The sequence below is a fragment of the Macrosteles quadrilineatus genome, unplaced genomic scaffold, assembly GCF_028750875.1.
Source record: "Macrosteles quadrilineatus isolate MER2022 unplaced genomic scaffold, UCM_ALF_1.0 Scaffold_6__1_contigs__length_79288215, whole genome shotgun sequence".
Taxonomy (NCBI): Eukaryota; Metazoa; Arthropoda; class Insecta; order Hemiptera; family Cicadellidae; genus Macrosteles; species Macrosteles quadrilineatus.
The window spans coordinates 69,895,472-69,909,919 of NW_026542599.1; the positions used below are offsets into that span (position 1 = coordinate 69,895,472).

General features: G+C 36.1%; 1 protein-coding gene and 1 pseudogene across 1 annotated transcript; one reads left to right on the forward strand and one right to left on the reverse strand.

The window, feature by feature from the left end:
* Position 1: 1 nt before the first annotated feature.
* LOC128997613 (putative leucine-rich repeat-containing protein DDB_G0290503) lies at positions 2–4,643 on the forward strand. Its single transcript, XM_054423252.1, has 19 exons — positions 2–15; positions 149–238; positions 286–375; positions 423–512; positions 560–649; positions 697–786; positions 834–923; positions 971–1,060; positions 1,108–1,197; positions 1,245–1,334; positions 1,382–1,463; positions 1,520–1,608; positions 1,656–1,745; positions 1,793–1,882; positions 1,930–2,019; positions 2,067–2,156; positions 2,204–2,327; positions 3,416–3,541; positions 4,405–4,643. The coding sequence occupies exons 1-19, from the start codon at positions 2–4 to the stop codon at positions 4,543–4,545; spliced, it is 1,746 nt and encodes a 581-aa protein (XP_054279227.1). The 3' UTR covers positions 4,546–4,643.
* A 1,522-nt stretch (positions 4,644–6,165) lies between these two features.
* The window catches only part of LOC128996296 (sodium channel protein 60E-like), a 320,829-nt pseudogene continuing 312,546 nt past the window's right edge, over positions 6,166–14,448 (reverse strand).

Below are 14,448 nucleotides of genomic sequence, written 5' to 3' on the forward strand. Positions count from 1 at the left end.
TATGTTTACAGGGAGGTAGTGTTACAACTGGAAGCCAACCAGGCTGTACAGAAGGATCAGCTGGAGGCCAAGTCTCATGAGCTACTGCAGATGGTGTCTCAGTTGATATACCTATGAGATGTCAGATGTAACATTTGTATGTTTACAGGGAGGTGGTGTTACAACTGGAGGCCAACCAGGCTGTACAGAAGGATCAGCTGGAGGCCAAGTCTCATGAGCTACTGCAGATGGTGTCTCAGTTGATATACCTATGAGTTGTCAGATGTAACATTTGTATGTTTACAGGGAGGTAGTGTTACAACTGGAAGCCAACCAGGCTGTACAGAAGGATCAGCTGGAGGCCAAGTCTCATGAGCTACTGCAGATGGTGTCTCAGTTGATATACCTATGAGATGTCAGATGTAACATTTGTATGTTTACAGGGAGGTGGTGTTACAACTGGAGGCCAACCAGGCTGTACAGAAGGATCAGCTGGAGGCCAAGTCTCATGAGCTACTGCAGATGGTGTCTCAGTTGATATACCTATGAGATGTCAGATGTAACATTTGTATGTTTACAGGGAGGTAGTGTTACAACTGGAAGCCAACCAGGCTGTACAGAAGGATCAGCTGGAGGCCAAGTCTCATGAGCTACTGCAGATGGTGTCTCAGTTGATATACCTATGAGATGTCAGATGTAACATTTGTATGTTTACAGGGAGGTGGTGTTACAACTGGAGGCCAACCAGGCTGTACAGAAGGATCAGCTGGAGGCCAAGTCTCATGAGCTACTGCAGATGGTGTCTCAGTTGATATACCTATGAGATGTCAGATGTAACATTTGTATGTTTACAGGGAGGTAGTGTTACAACTGGAAGCCAACCAGGCTGTACAGAAGGATCAGCTGGAGGCCAAGTCTCATGAGCTACTGCAGATGGTGTCTCAGTTGATATACCTATGAGATGTCAGATGTAACATTTGTATGTTTACAGGGAGGTGGTGTTACAACTGGAAGCCAACCAGGCTGTACAGAAGGATCAGCTGGAGGCCAAGTCTCATGAGCTACTGCAGATGGTGTCTCAGTTGATATACCTATGAGATGTCAGATGTAACATTTGTATGTTTACAGGGAGGTAGTGTTACAACTGGAAGCCAACCAGGCTGTACAGAAGGATCAGCTGGAGGCCAAGTCTCATGAGCTACTGCAGATGGTGTCTCAGTTGATATACCTATGAGATGTCAGATGTAACATTTGTATGTTTACAGGGAGGTAGTGTTACAACTGGAAGCCAACCAGGCTGTACAGAAGGATCAGCTGGAGGCCAAGTCTCATGAGCTACTGCAGATGGTGTCTCAGTTGATATACCTATGAGTTGTCAGATGTAACATTTGTATGTTTACAGGGAGGTGGTGTTACAACTGGAAGCCAACCAGGCTGTACAGAAGGATCAGCTGGAGGCCAAGTCTCATGAGCTACTGCAGATGGTGTCTCAGTTGATATACCTATGAGATGTCAGATGTAACATTTGTATGTTTACAAGGAGGTGGTGTTACAACTGGAAGCCAACCAGGCTGTACAGAAGGATCAGCTGGAGGCCAAGTCTCATGAGCTACTGCAGATGGTGTCTCAGTTGATATACCTATGAGATGTCAGATGTAACATTTGTATGTTTACAGGGAGGTGGTGTTACAACTGGAAGCCAACCAGGCTGTACAGAAGGATCAGCTGGAGGCCAAGTCTCATGAGCTACTGCAGATGGTGTCTCAGTTGATATACCTATGAGATGTCAGATGTAACATTTGTATGTTTACAGGGAGGTGGTGTTACAACTGGAAGCCAACCAGGCTGTACAGAAGGATCAGCTGGAGGCCAAGTCTCATGAGCTACTGCAGATGGTGTCTCAGTTGATATACCTATGAGATGTCAGATGTAACATTTGTATGTTTACAGGGAGGTGGTGTTACAACTGGAAGCCAACCAGGCTGTACAGAAGGATCAGCTGGAGGCCAAGTCTCATGAGCTACTGCAGATGGTGTCTCAGTTGATATACCTATGAGATGTCAGATGTAACATTTGTATGTTTACAGGGAGGTGGTGTTACAACTGGAAGCCAACCAGGCTGTACAGAAGGATCAGCTGGAGGCCAAGTCTCATGAGCTACTGCAGATGGTGTCTCAGTTGATATACCTATGAGATGTCAGATGTAACATTTGTATGTTTACAGGGAGGTAGTGTTACAACTGGAAGCCAACCAGGCTGTACAGAAGGATCAGCTGGAGGCCAAGTCTCATGAGCTACTGCAGATGGTGTCTCAGCTTGAAACTGTCCGAGAAGAGTCTGCTCGTCAGGTAATGCTGATGTTGTCAGGTTGCAATCCTGACTATATATATATATATATATTTTTTTTTGAGCTAATGCCCATATTGATTGTATTTGTTTGCCTATTCCTTCACATTGTATTGTATTAGGGTACCAATACGTCATGGTCCAGGGTTATTATGCATGCCCCACTTGCTTAGGCAAGCCGTTTCCCATGTCCTTGATTGGGTTTGGAGCTTTGCCCAATGTTAGTGTGTGGTTCATCACCAGGCTGCTTTTGACCAAACTGGGCTGTTGTAGCACCAAGCGTACACAATCCAGAATGGTGTGTTTCGCAGGTTCATTGGACTGGTTGCAAAATTGACACTCCTGGTTGTCATTGTTGATCCCCAGAGATTGAAGGTGTTTGCTAAAACACCTGTGTCTTGACCCTCATAAGACCTACGGGTTGAACCTCTGGCCCCTTCTTTAAAGGTCTTCTGCCAAGGACCGTTGCACCCTTTTGGCCACCTTTGACTCGACATCGAGACCAACAGTTAGGCCTGGCGTTCCTCTGGTCTTTGGGGCTTCTTTGAGATATGGGTCTTGCTTTGAATGAGCTAAACCCTGAAGTTTGAGCGACGCAGATTCTAAAGCTGCATTGAGGTTTGGTTCTGGTAGGGTTTAGATGTTTAAGAAACCTTAGCTAAGTGAGGCTGAAAGTCGAGGCCAGGCAGAGCCTCACATTCACAGGTAAGGCTCCTGGAGACTCCTGGAGGCTCCGTAAGAACAACTGCTGAGGAGCCTGGTGGCATTCACCACTTTCTCACGAGTCACATGACACCGTCGAGGTTTGGCTGAAAAAGAATGGAAAGGAAGGGAAAAGGGAAGTAGAGTTCTTCAATAGGAAAGCAAAGAAGAAAGAAGATCCAGCAAAAGAAGTATGCTGGTCATAGAACCCAGAACCAAGAAGAGTAGGGATCTGGGGGTTGGCTATGGTTACTCAGGGTTGCCAGCCTACAAGAGGCCTCCCGTATAGTTGACAGACAACCCCCCCCCCTGAGGGGTATTTGACCATATTAGTTGTAAGTCAGTTTATAGCACTCACTACAGTTTGGTGAATGCTTGTGTTGGTCAGGTGGCGAGAGTGAAGGAGCGTAGTGAGATGATCCGCAAGTGTCTGCAAGCTCAGATAGCTGAGATGGAGAGAGAGGTGGCTCAGTGCCGAGCGGCCGCTGCCTTTGCCAACAGGGAGAGGGACGAGGTATGTTAAACACATCTCCGTGCTACCAGTATTATCCATCAGAATTGTCTTTTCATTATCTGAATCTTTCAAAAACCCTAACGAACAAGATGGGGTTCTTAGTCATTATCAACTTTTACTTGTACATCAAAAATGCCATCCCAGCTCTGCTATGATCTTGTAGTGGATGTCCTTTGTTTTAGCTCTTGTAAAGCCATAATCATATCTGTCAAGGGTTTTAAACTCACCTTTAGGATTTTCACTTTAGAATACAAAATACTAAAACACATTTGAAGACTCGAGACACAATACACGACAGCTCTTTCACCAAACTTATTCCCATTTGACCCCTATTTAGAATATATCTTTTCATCCTAGTTTTTGTTGTGTCTATCAAGTTCTCTTTTGCCATGTATTATCTTCTTTTGCTTCTGTGTTTTACACGTGAAAATTGTTTGATGTCATCGAAAGGTGGATAATTTGAAGCACCTGATGGTATGACTATGGTGAAAGTCTGGGTTACCCACAACTAAAGACGAGTTGGAGCTGTGGCAGATTATTTGGTTTGCATTCATCAAACAGCTCTGGAGACTAGTTGTGATTAAAAGTTCTTTGGTCATTACCAGCGGCTAATTGTATTTAATCAGTATCATTAGCTGCCAACTGTAGTTTCTTAGTAAAAATAGTGTTTAGTTGTAGTTTCTTATTAATCAACAGAAAGTATTTTTTTTTTTGTGATTACCAGCTTTTAATCTTGGTTTCGTTGTGATAGCCAGTGTAGTTTCTTCTTAGAGATCACCTATTTCCTTAGCGATAACTAGCTGCTAAATCCAGACTAGACAAGTGCATTGAACAAAAACTTCTCAATCAAAAATATGTTCCAGATAAGATCCAAACTGCAAATGGAGATTTGTTTGCTTTCTGAAAACTTCCATGATTCTCAAAATCGAATAATTCAGCTACAACAGCACGTCAACTATCTCAGTGCTTCCCATCCAACTACGCTGATAGACCTGGTGCAGTGATCACTGGTCGTAACAGTTATTTCAAAATTTTGAAAGTATAAGACGTGTAAATGTATGTTTTAAATTTTAGTGTATTATAATGTAAATAAATTATTTATGTTTTAGAGAAACTAATTAAACTGCCTTATTCAAGGGTAAAAAATTTGATAGTTTAAATAGTACGATTGTCCTTGCTTATTCGATATTCATAGCACTGCGTACGGTCAATTAGAGATGGGAAATACCGTTACTTCGCAATAATAGCCTGGAACGCTCCTTAGTTTTCCAGAAATTAATAGGTGAAATAACTTACTTCCTCAAGAACATAACAGCCAATCACCGCCATTAATAGGAAGACAGGATCACCATTATTTTAGTTGCTCATTCTAAAAGTTCAAACAACGAAATGTAATCGTTACCAAGGTGCCATAATATTTCATGATGCTCGCCATTAATAGAAGAAAAATCGGCGTTAATTCGCTCGGTCTATCAGTTTAGTCATTGTTACAAATACAATCACGTATTCTCAACCAAGGTACTACTATTTTGTGACGCTTGCTGTTAATGGAATACTTGACCAGCGGGATATTATTTCATTCGTTTGTTTAAGCAGTCCGGATGACGTTACTGAAATAATAGGGAATTCTCAGTAGTCTATTACCAGGTAATAGGTAACACTTCAGTAATAGTATTATTAATCCTATTATATTAAATAACACGCACCTCTATGGTATTGCCCATACCCCAGGTCTACTTAACATGGCAGTTATCTTGTAACACATAAACCCTTTCATAATTTCATTTTGTGCATAAATAGGTTAACAATGAGACAATTTATTAAAGGAAATAATTTTATTAATGAGAATGCTTAATGCACTCAATATCACAAATGCTACAGGCTTTGAATCGTTGTTATGATTGTGTATCTTAAGGAACGAGCTTGGTTACAAAAATTGACTAGTTAATTAAAAGATTTATTAAGTTTGGTTTGGTAATTGACGATAACTCGACTACTGCTACGCTACGGTTTACTTCACCAATCTATACGTGGATGCTTTCCAAGCAGAGGGATAAGCGGTATAATGTGTTGAATGTGGTTGTTTGTTGAATTGGAAAAGTAACTGGACGTTTTGAAAATCCTCAATTCCCTAACTTGACAAAATGTGTACACCGTTTGAAATAAACATGAGGACATTTATTTATATTTCGCAGTTTAGCTGTTAAAAATACAATGCTCACTGAATAAATTTCAATACAGATTAAAGAAAATATTATTTTAATGGTTCACTTACATTATTTTTTTTATATACAGTAATAATGAAAATTACACCGGTAGGGAAACTAAATGTTTAAAATTTAACGGGGTTTGATCAGGATTTTTATCTAGTTTTTGTGTTTATTAACACATTTATCAATAGGCTTACGAAAATATTTTTAAAACAAAATATTTTGTATGCTAAATTACTAAATATATAAATATAATATTATATATTGAGGATTTCTTTTAATTATAAGATTTTAGTTGCAGGATAAAACGAGGACTCATGTGTTTGTTCTAACTTTGACTATTAATACGTTCTACATAACAAATGATTCAGTAAATAGTTTAATTAATTAAATTCTAAAAAAAAACATCTAACTATAATTCATTGAGATGATAAGGGCTCTTATAAAATGATTAAATTTAGTAGTTTGATTGAAACAAATCTTTCAAGGCTTTAACATATTCTAGGTAAAAAAAGGAAACAATCAGATGAAAAAGTAATGAAATGAGTTGAAAAGCATCCAGTATAAGGTTTTATTGGTAACCAAATTATTAAATATATTATAAATATATTTACAATATCAATATCACAACCGACCGTTTAAACTAAATATCAGCAATAACATTATTAGTGTCGAACTCTACATCTATGTAACAATATAATAAAATCAAGCGTTTGTATAAACTATCTACACTTGTATTTACAACTTTACGATATCACAAAAAATAACCTTCGACCCTTTACGGAGAAGAAAACAAACTCGATAGAAAACTTTTTACATATGAGACATTTGTACAGTTGACACAAACAGGTTTCTGCGATTAGGCCTATATTTCTCTATATTATTGTGTATAAATTATGCTAATGAAATTTAACAGTGGCCACAGAAGTAATATTGTCTACTATAAGTGAACACAATATCTTTACAGTGTAACGCCAGACAATAACTAATCGTAACTATTCCGCATATAAAGAGATTGGTAACTCCATGGCCCAACTAAACCTACTTAAAAATATTGCTAAGCATCTAATAAATGTCTTGAAAACGTTTATAAAATATAAAAATTACACAATTATCAACACCACAAAGAAATTTCTAAAAAGTGTTTAGCTTAAAAAAAGTTTATCGAGTCGTGCCTTGATGGTTTGTTTACTATGTTTTAAGTTCACAACTCGTCATTGAAGTTCTTGATTCGTCTGTGGGTAAGTGAGTTAGTTCTTGAGCCGTAATTTAATCACAAATTTTTATTTTATTTCAATCTATTTCTCTATAATCAAGCTATTTGAATTGTGTAAAGCTTATAAATTGAGATGGCTCTAGAACAATATTGATTAAATAACAAAGTTTTTTTTTGCTTTAATAATTTGATATACCAAATTAAAGCCATTAAATTAGCCAACTAAGAACTCTACATATTTTTAACCTATAAAAACCTCACAATTTGAGACTAATAAATTTAGCACTGTTTTCATTTTGATAATCATAGATCAAAATCAAAATATACAGGAAAAGCCGCTGGGTTGATTTTTTTAAAAATGTTATGGAGTTTCAATAATTTTGTTACGATAATATTTGAGTTGTTCATTTCAGGGATTCATCAAAGCACCACTACTAAAGCAAGTGTTACTTTTACTGTTTTATGCACAAAATATTCTCAAAAAGAACAGTAACTGTGCTCAGAAAACTAACAATATTTCACTTATAAATATATAAAAACATCCACTCATTTCCATCTAGTTCATTATAATACTGATTCAAATAAAAGTAAATACAAATTTAGCGTAGAAATATTATTGCGTTTACATTTTTAGCTCATGCATTGAGATTTTAAAATAAAATCTACTACTAGACCATTAGCTTTTTTTCAAATACACTAAATGTGATAGACTTGTTATTTATAACTGAAATGTTTGAATAGATTTATGTTTACGATTAAAATATTTTTCAAAATCAGGGCTTGGAAGTTCAAAATAACTTGAACCAATTTATAAAAATATCTTGTACTATCCAAGCCACTCAATCGATTGCTTTTATAGCATTTCAAAGTCCTCAAAATTAACCAACAGTTATCCTTCCAAAAATTTATCACTGAAAAAAATGTTTATGAAAAACTGTATCCTATACTCTAAACCACAAATAATTTTTAAGATGCTGCTAGCAAATAGTAAAATTGAAATTCACCGAAAAATTTGACTTCTGAGAATAAGGGCAGTAAATAAAATGCCACGAACAAATGTTATCATTACTATGCAAATCAAGAATTGTATTACCGGTAGCTATTTATTCATGGCTATCCTATACTACTATATACTTATATACAAAACAATTTCTAATAACAACTCAGTTTGTTGTTTTAAACTATCTAAAACATTATAAAAGCTTTGAAAGGCAGGAAAAGTGTATGAAAATACTAATTCATAGATAGGCAGAGATTTAGGTCCTAGACAGGTCAGGTCATCTACTGAGAAACTTGATTGTCTTTAACCACAGAAACCAGAATCTGGAAATTCATTCTGAGTCTTTAGATATGCTCGAATAATTGTTCCTACTATTGGCATTCTTTTAATAAAAATTCTTGTCAACTTGTTGACAACTTGTAACATTTAAACTTTATTCTCACAGACACATATCAATGCAAAAATAACAAGGGATTTAAAACTATTCTATCTCACCCGTTTCAAAGGAAATTTGACACTAAATGACATTAAATTGCCTGAACCTTAACGTTTTCTAGAAGATCAACATTTACTTTGTAATCTTATACAGGAAAGGACCGGACAAGTCATTGAGAGGAAAAGAATTTCTAAACATTCAAGTTGAGTCAGAAAATTATTTTGATCTTTAAATCCAAACGTTAGTTACAAAAGAGCCATCTTGTGGAGTCAATCTCCACAGCACAGCAACTATTTAAATGTCCCGCCTAATCTCAACCCCAGAGCAGCTCGCGCATGCACAGGGAGCAGGCGGGTAAAAGCAGTGAACTAACTCTCTGTCGTGTGTCTGCTGTCTTCAAGAATGGAAGGGTGAATTCGTTGGGATACGGGGGGACGCCCCCTTGAGGTATTGTGTCGTAGTAATAGTATTTTAATAATATGTTATTTCAGATCATCTAGTCAAATTCACTATTTCATTCATTCCGTCATTTATTGTTGATTATTAATCCAAATCTTAGTTCACGTTGTGTCCAGTTGTCTTATATACTAAATATTCAATATGTTGAACAATCCACGTATTCCAGTGTTATAATGCTTTAATTAATCAAACTCTCATCAAAGCTGGCTCTTAGGGCCTGTGAACTGCGGTAAATTGTCTCCTCTTGGTTAAATAATGTGTTCAGTTAATGTTTCCAACATGAACGATTTGGTCAGGAAGTTGAATCGCATAACCAGATCACCAAAGTGTGGCACAAAGTATGCCCCAGCATCAGCTTAAAACGCATCTCAGTCTATCATTTTAGGGTTCATATAGGCCCTACACCACCTTTGGGTTAGAAAGAACTAGACATTACATTCCAATGTTAAAGTTGTAATTTTAGTAGTTGGATTGAGTTATCAACGGAGTGTGCTAAAATTACTGATTTTTTTCGGAAACCCCAACTTGACAACCAAGCGAGACTGAAAGGATCTATCTATCCTTGCTTAAGGGATGTATACTTCAGTTTCCTGAAAAATATAGAAATATATACGTCTAATAACACTTGCAATAATATATTTACACTTATACTGTTGACTTACAAGACGGTAAATACATGTAAGTGGTGAGCGAATCTGATTCGCCTATTGGGTCTGATGATGATTGGAGTGTCCAATCGAAATCGATCACCACTTACCAACTTTTACATGTACCGTTCTTGTAAGTCAACAGTATAAGTGTAAATATATTATTGCAAGTGTTATTAGACGTATATATTTCTGTATTTTTCAGGTAATTTAAAACATGTACAATGCTAATCAAGAAGTTACTTCAGTTTCCAAAAGTCAACAGCGGTACACCAGGGGAAAAGGTTGGAAATCACTGATATGCCTCTACATATGAAACCCAGAAACGGTCACAACGTGAGCTGACCTGTCAGGAAAAAGGCAACCTAAACTTAAATGTTAACTGAAGATCAGCTTTCTAACTCGTACTCCTCTGACTCGCGGTGTACCAGCGCCGCGTGGACGATGGTCGGTACCTCGCTGGCACGTCTGAACGCTGCCCGGCGCAGGTGAGCGGGGAGGGGGGAGCTGGGCCGAGGCAGGGGGATGGGCGGAGAGTGTGTAGTGGTCGGCGCAGGACTCTCAGGGGAAGGTTCTGTCACAGTAATACACACAGATGCGTCCGAGGGAAGGTCCAAAGTACAAGTCTTGGGAGGCTGCGACTCAGGCGACGGTTCACTCACCGTGATACACACGTCGTTTCTGGAAAAAGAATCACACTTAGTTTTGTCAATTTACGATTTGCCAACATTTGCTTACCTGAGTATCTTTCACGGTGAAGTCGTGGTTTCTGTAAATTATTTGTAGAATATTCTTCCGTTAAAAGGCTGAGCAGTTCAAACACATGTTTTTTATTTTAAATATTAAGACCCTAGTGTTTTATTTTTTCATGTTTTATTTACATCCTCGGACTTAGGCTCCAGCCTGGAACTGTTTTACATATTACTTCAGGCAAGGCCTGGATTGTAATGGAATTATAGTCTATATGATGGAACCTGTCTCCTGATCCTTTATCTGGTGAGACAGGTTCCGTCATACAGAGTATATCACTTGGATAAAATCCATTGGGATTGGAGGAATTTTAACCCCGGACCTCGGAGGCCAAAAAAAGGCACGCCCTCTACCACAAGTATCACTAGACGAGCTCGCTTTCTAACTATTTTGCAAAAATATGTGTAAACACGCTGTAAATTTACTAAAATCTAACTTTTGGGTAAATGTAGTATAGCGTATAAAACTAATGAGACAAAAATAGTCCAGGGAACAAAATCATAAATTTTAATTTTAAAAGTAGTTTTCAACTTTAAAATCAAATTTGTAAACAGATTTTGTCATTTGAAACCATATTTTATCTATAAACTGTACCAACAATTCCTTCAACAGTAAAAAGAATTTCCTTCAATGCACTGCGAACCTGCGCATGCGCAAAAGCCATTTAAGCAGATTATGACTACATCGGATTACCAGGCAATATGATCTGTCACCAAGAGGTTGGATTTCCAAGTATTTGGATTTTTTTTTAGTTTTCTCTCTCTACCTGTTTGGTAATGTTTCTTTGTCTTAAGGCTGAGCGCCTGCCGCTGCAGCAAACTAAACCCGTGTAAGCACTGGTTTCAGGCCTGTTTGGCACTTCAATTTGAAAAGTTAGTACCTAACCCTGTATTTTTCCCAATATTGATTAGAAATTTCATAATACCTATCTACTTACTCTTGATAAAGTAAATGTTTACTATTTATGTAGCTTAGTGTGTATAAATGAACTATTTACAAAAAAAAATAATAATAATTTAGCGAGAAAGCAAATAATGTTTCCAAAAGCTAAAAATTACTTTTACGCAATCCATCTCTATTCAAGTAGGCTACAAACCTTAGGTTAACTACAGAACCAACCAAACAAAAGGAGATTTACATTACATGTATGGAAATTAAACGTAAATCAATTCACCTATGAGGGCTACTTAAATAATTTTAAACAGTAATGTATGCATAATCTCATACCCTTCTAACTTTTTTTGATTTAACCTAATTCACGACATGTTTTTTTCCATAAGAACAGTTTCAAGTGTATTAGTTTTACTTAATTTAGTCGCAAACTTCAAATTTACAGCTCAAGGAAAACTTTGATAAGCTTAATAAAAAAATATTTTTATTTAGACAAATTATTTTAAATTACTTTTATGGTGCATTTTCCCCTTCTAAAATGAAATAACTGAACATTTTTTTAAAGTTCAAGGCACGATTCATGAACATCGATTCTATAGATGCGGACTATGTTTAAATGTAAATCCCCACTTATACACATTGTAACAAAAAATCACACAAAACAATGGTTCTTTTGTCATCTTTAAAACATCATCGTTACATAAATTCACTACAAATAAAACACCAAATAAACACCGATGATAAAAATACAGTTATTTATAAGGTAAACAAATAATTGAGCTTTAAGAAAAAACACTGAAATTTGAATATAAAAAGAATAATAAAGTACCCAGTAAAATATTGAAAGAAAATAAGAAAATATAACACCACATTGAAATTAAAGATAAACTTATATAAGTTTCATAAATAGCCATATCAAATGTATCTTTGTGTTCTAGACACAATTTGGGTTTGTTTACTTACAGTTCCTAGTTCAAGTAAAAGAAAATAAGAAAAATAGACAAACTGTAAAATTACAACAAAGTAAAGTTATGATATCCATAAAGAACATACATACAAACTGGTCCAGTTTTGTTAGTATTACGGTATTACTAAAAGTAATAAAAATATTAATATTGTTATAAGTTTGTAACAAAAATATCTGTTTATATTATTTGTATTCTTGTCAGTATTACCTACAATAAACTAAATGCTTCGCCTAAAACCGACAAGCTGTTTTATGTATATACATGTTGTGTTGAAACAAACCTGTAACTCATTTTAAGCCATACACAGTGCATCGAAACGAAACCGCACAAATCTTAACCAGACTCAACTAAGCTTAACCTTTTACTAAAAAACAAACTATTGAAAAATCTGTCAAAAATACTAGTCAACTACATGTCTTACATGACACATTTAGCTTGCAAACTATCACTGTGAGCTACAGAAACCAGTCGAAAGACCTATAGCTGGAGAGGAAGCTCAGAAGAGTATAGAGTTGAAGAGGCGAGAACTGCGTAGAAGTGATTGCGTATTGCAGAAGCTCATGCTACTACGCAAACGCAATGACTACTGAATACTTGGCAAACCTTACCTTCAAGGTGAGTGATCGGACAGGCTGTAGGCAACAATACACTCTGTTGGCCCGGTCTCATACAGTAATACAGCACAGGGATGGTAACAATACATTTAAATTACTATTTTGTGTTTTCAAAGAATCGAGTTTTGGCTACAAGTACAAGGACAGCGATAAATTTTGGTCACTATTGAGATTTCACTTTGGCTACATGCACAATGACAAGATTTCTTCATCGGAATAGTATTTAACATTTTACATTTAGCTCAATTACACAACGACAAGGTATTCTCCTTGTTTAGCTTTCCCAATTTTAGATTACATTAGATTTTTACAATGCCAACAAAGCAGGGTGTGTATTTTAAAACCGGATAAGTGTTTAATGAACCAGATGACAATTTTTCCCTGACTTATGATCAGCTGGTTTTTTCTCTTTTGTCAAAGACCAGCTGAGAGAACCATTGTAAATATTTTTGAATTCTCAGGATTGAGCCTGCAGTCTTCTGATTGGAAGGAGAGCACTAAATCTACTCAGCTTATTTGTCCTTTCATAGAGTAAATTTCATTTATAGAAATTTCATTACATAAACACACTTTAAAATTAGTAAAATTTATTTGGTCACTCATTAGTAAACTTAAATGTTACCATCCCTGACGAAGGCTAGTTTAAAGAAGTGCATGAAGATTATCTTTAGGTTCTGAATTAACTATTTAACCATACTGTTTTTATATTCTAATTCATTACTTCGATACAGGGACTATTCTCAAATTTATTAATCACTTATATTAAAACTTCAAATTGTATATACTAAGCTGCTAGTATTTAATGTTAAGGTATAATAAATATGAGTGTGTAAAGTTAGTAGGTTAAGTAAAACTAAGAGTGTTATTAATTATGATTAGTTTAAATTTTTTGATAAGAATTAACGGTTTACCAACAAGTTAAAATTTTGTATTCAAAGCATTGCCAAGCACCAATACCTAGACCACGTTTTTATGTGCTGAAATCAAAACAGGTAAAAATTGAGGGCAAATGCAGGATGGTAAAATAGGAAATCTATAAATCCACGCAAAGCTAAAAATTGGGATCTAAATAAGGTTCGGATTATTTTAGTTGAGCAAATCTGGACTTGCACATTCAATTGGTCTACTGGAAAAAGGAACATGGAAATGCACATTCAAGCAAGTTTTGCTTTCAAACATTGCAGTAAAAGGTGTTCAAACCACTTTCAAACCAATTAAATAGGGGTAAATTTATCCTCTATGGGAGTAAGATTTGTAAAATGAATAATGTATACATGAGATTTTAATCACATCTATATTCGTACTAATCTCTTAATTATGGCTGAAATAGATTTACAGCAAAATAAGTAGCATTTTGTTTGATTGTAATACTAAAATTGATTCGCTAACAGATGTTTAAACCGCTAATAAAAACCATAAAAAGCTCTATGTCTACAGTTACGTTGTTGACCTTTGGATAATGAAGTAGACATCCCATTTATATATAAATTTTTTGTTGTCCTAAGACGCTAGGCACATCACGGAATTGTTTTTCACATTACTTAAGGAGATCTAGGTGCAGCAGCATTATTACTTAGATAAAATACATTGGTGATTAGGCGGGATTTGAACCTGGGACCTCAAGGATCCAAGTCCCGCACTCTAACCACTAGACCAGCTCGCTCCTCTCATTTATATTTTCATGTCCATCAAAATGTAAATTTTATTCAATTTGGA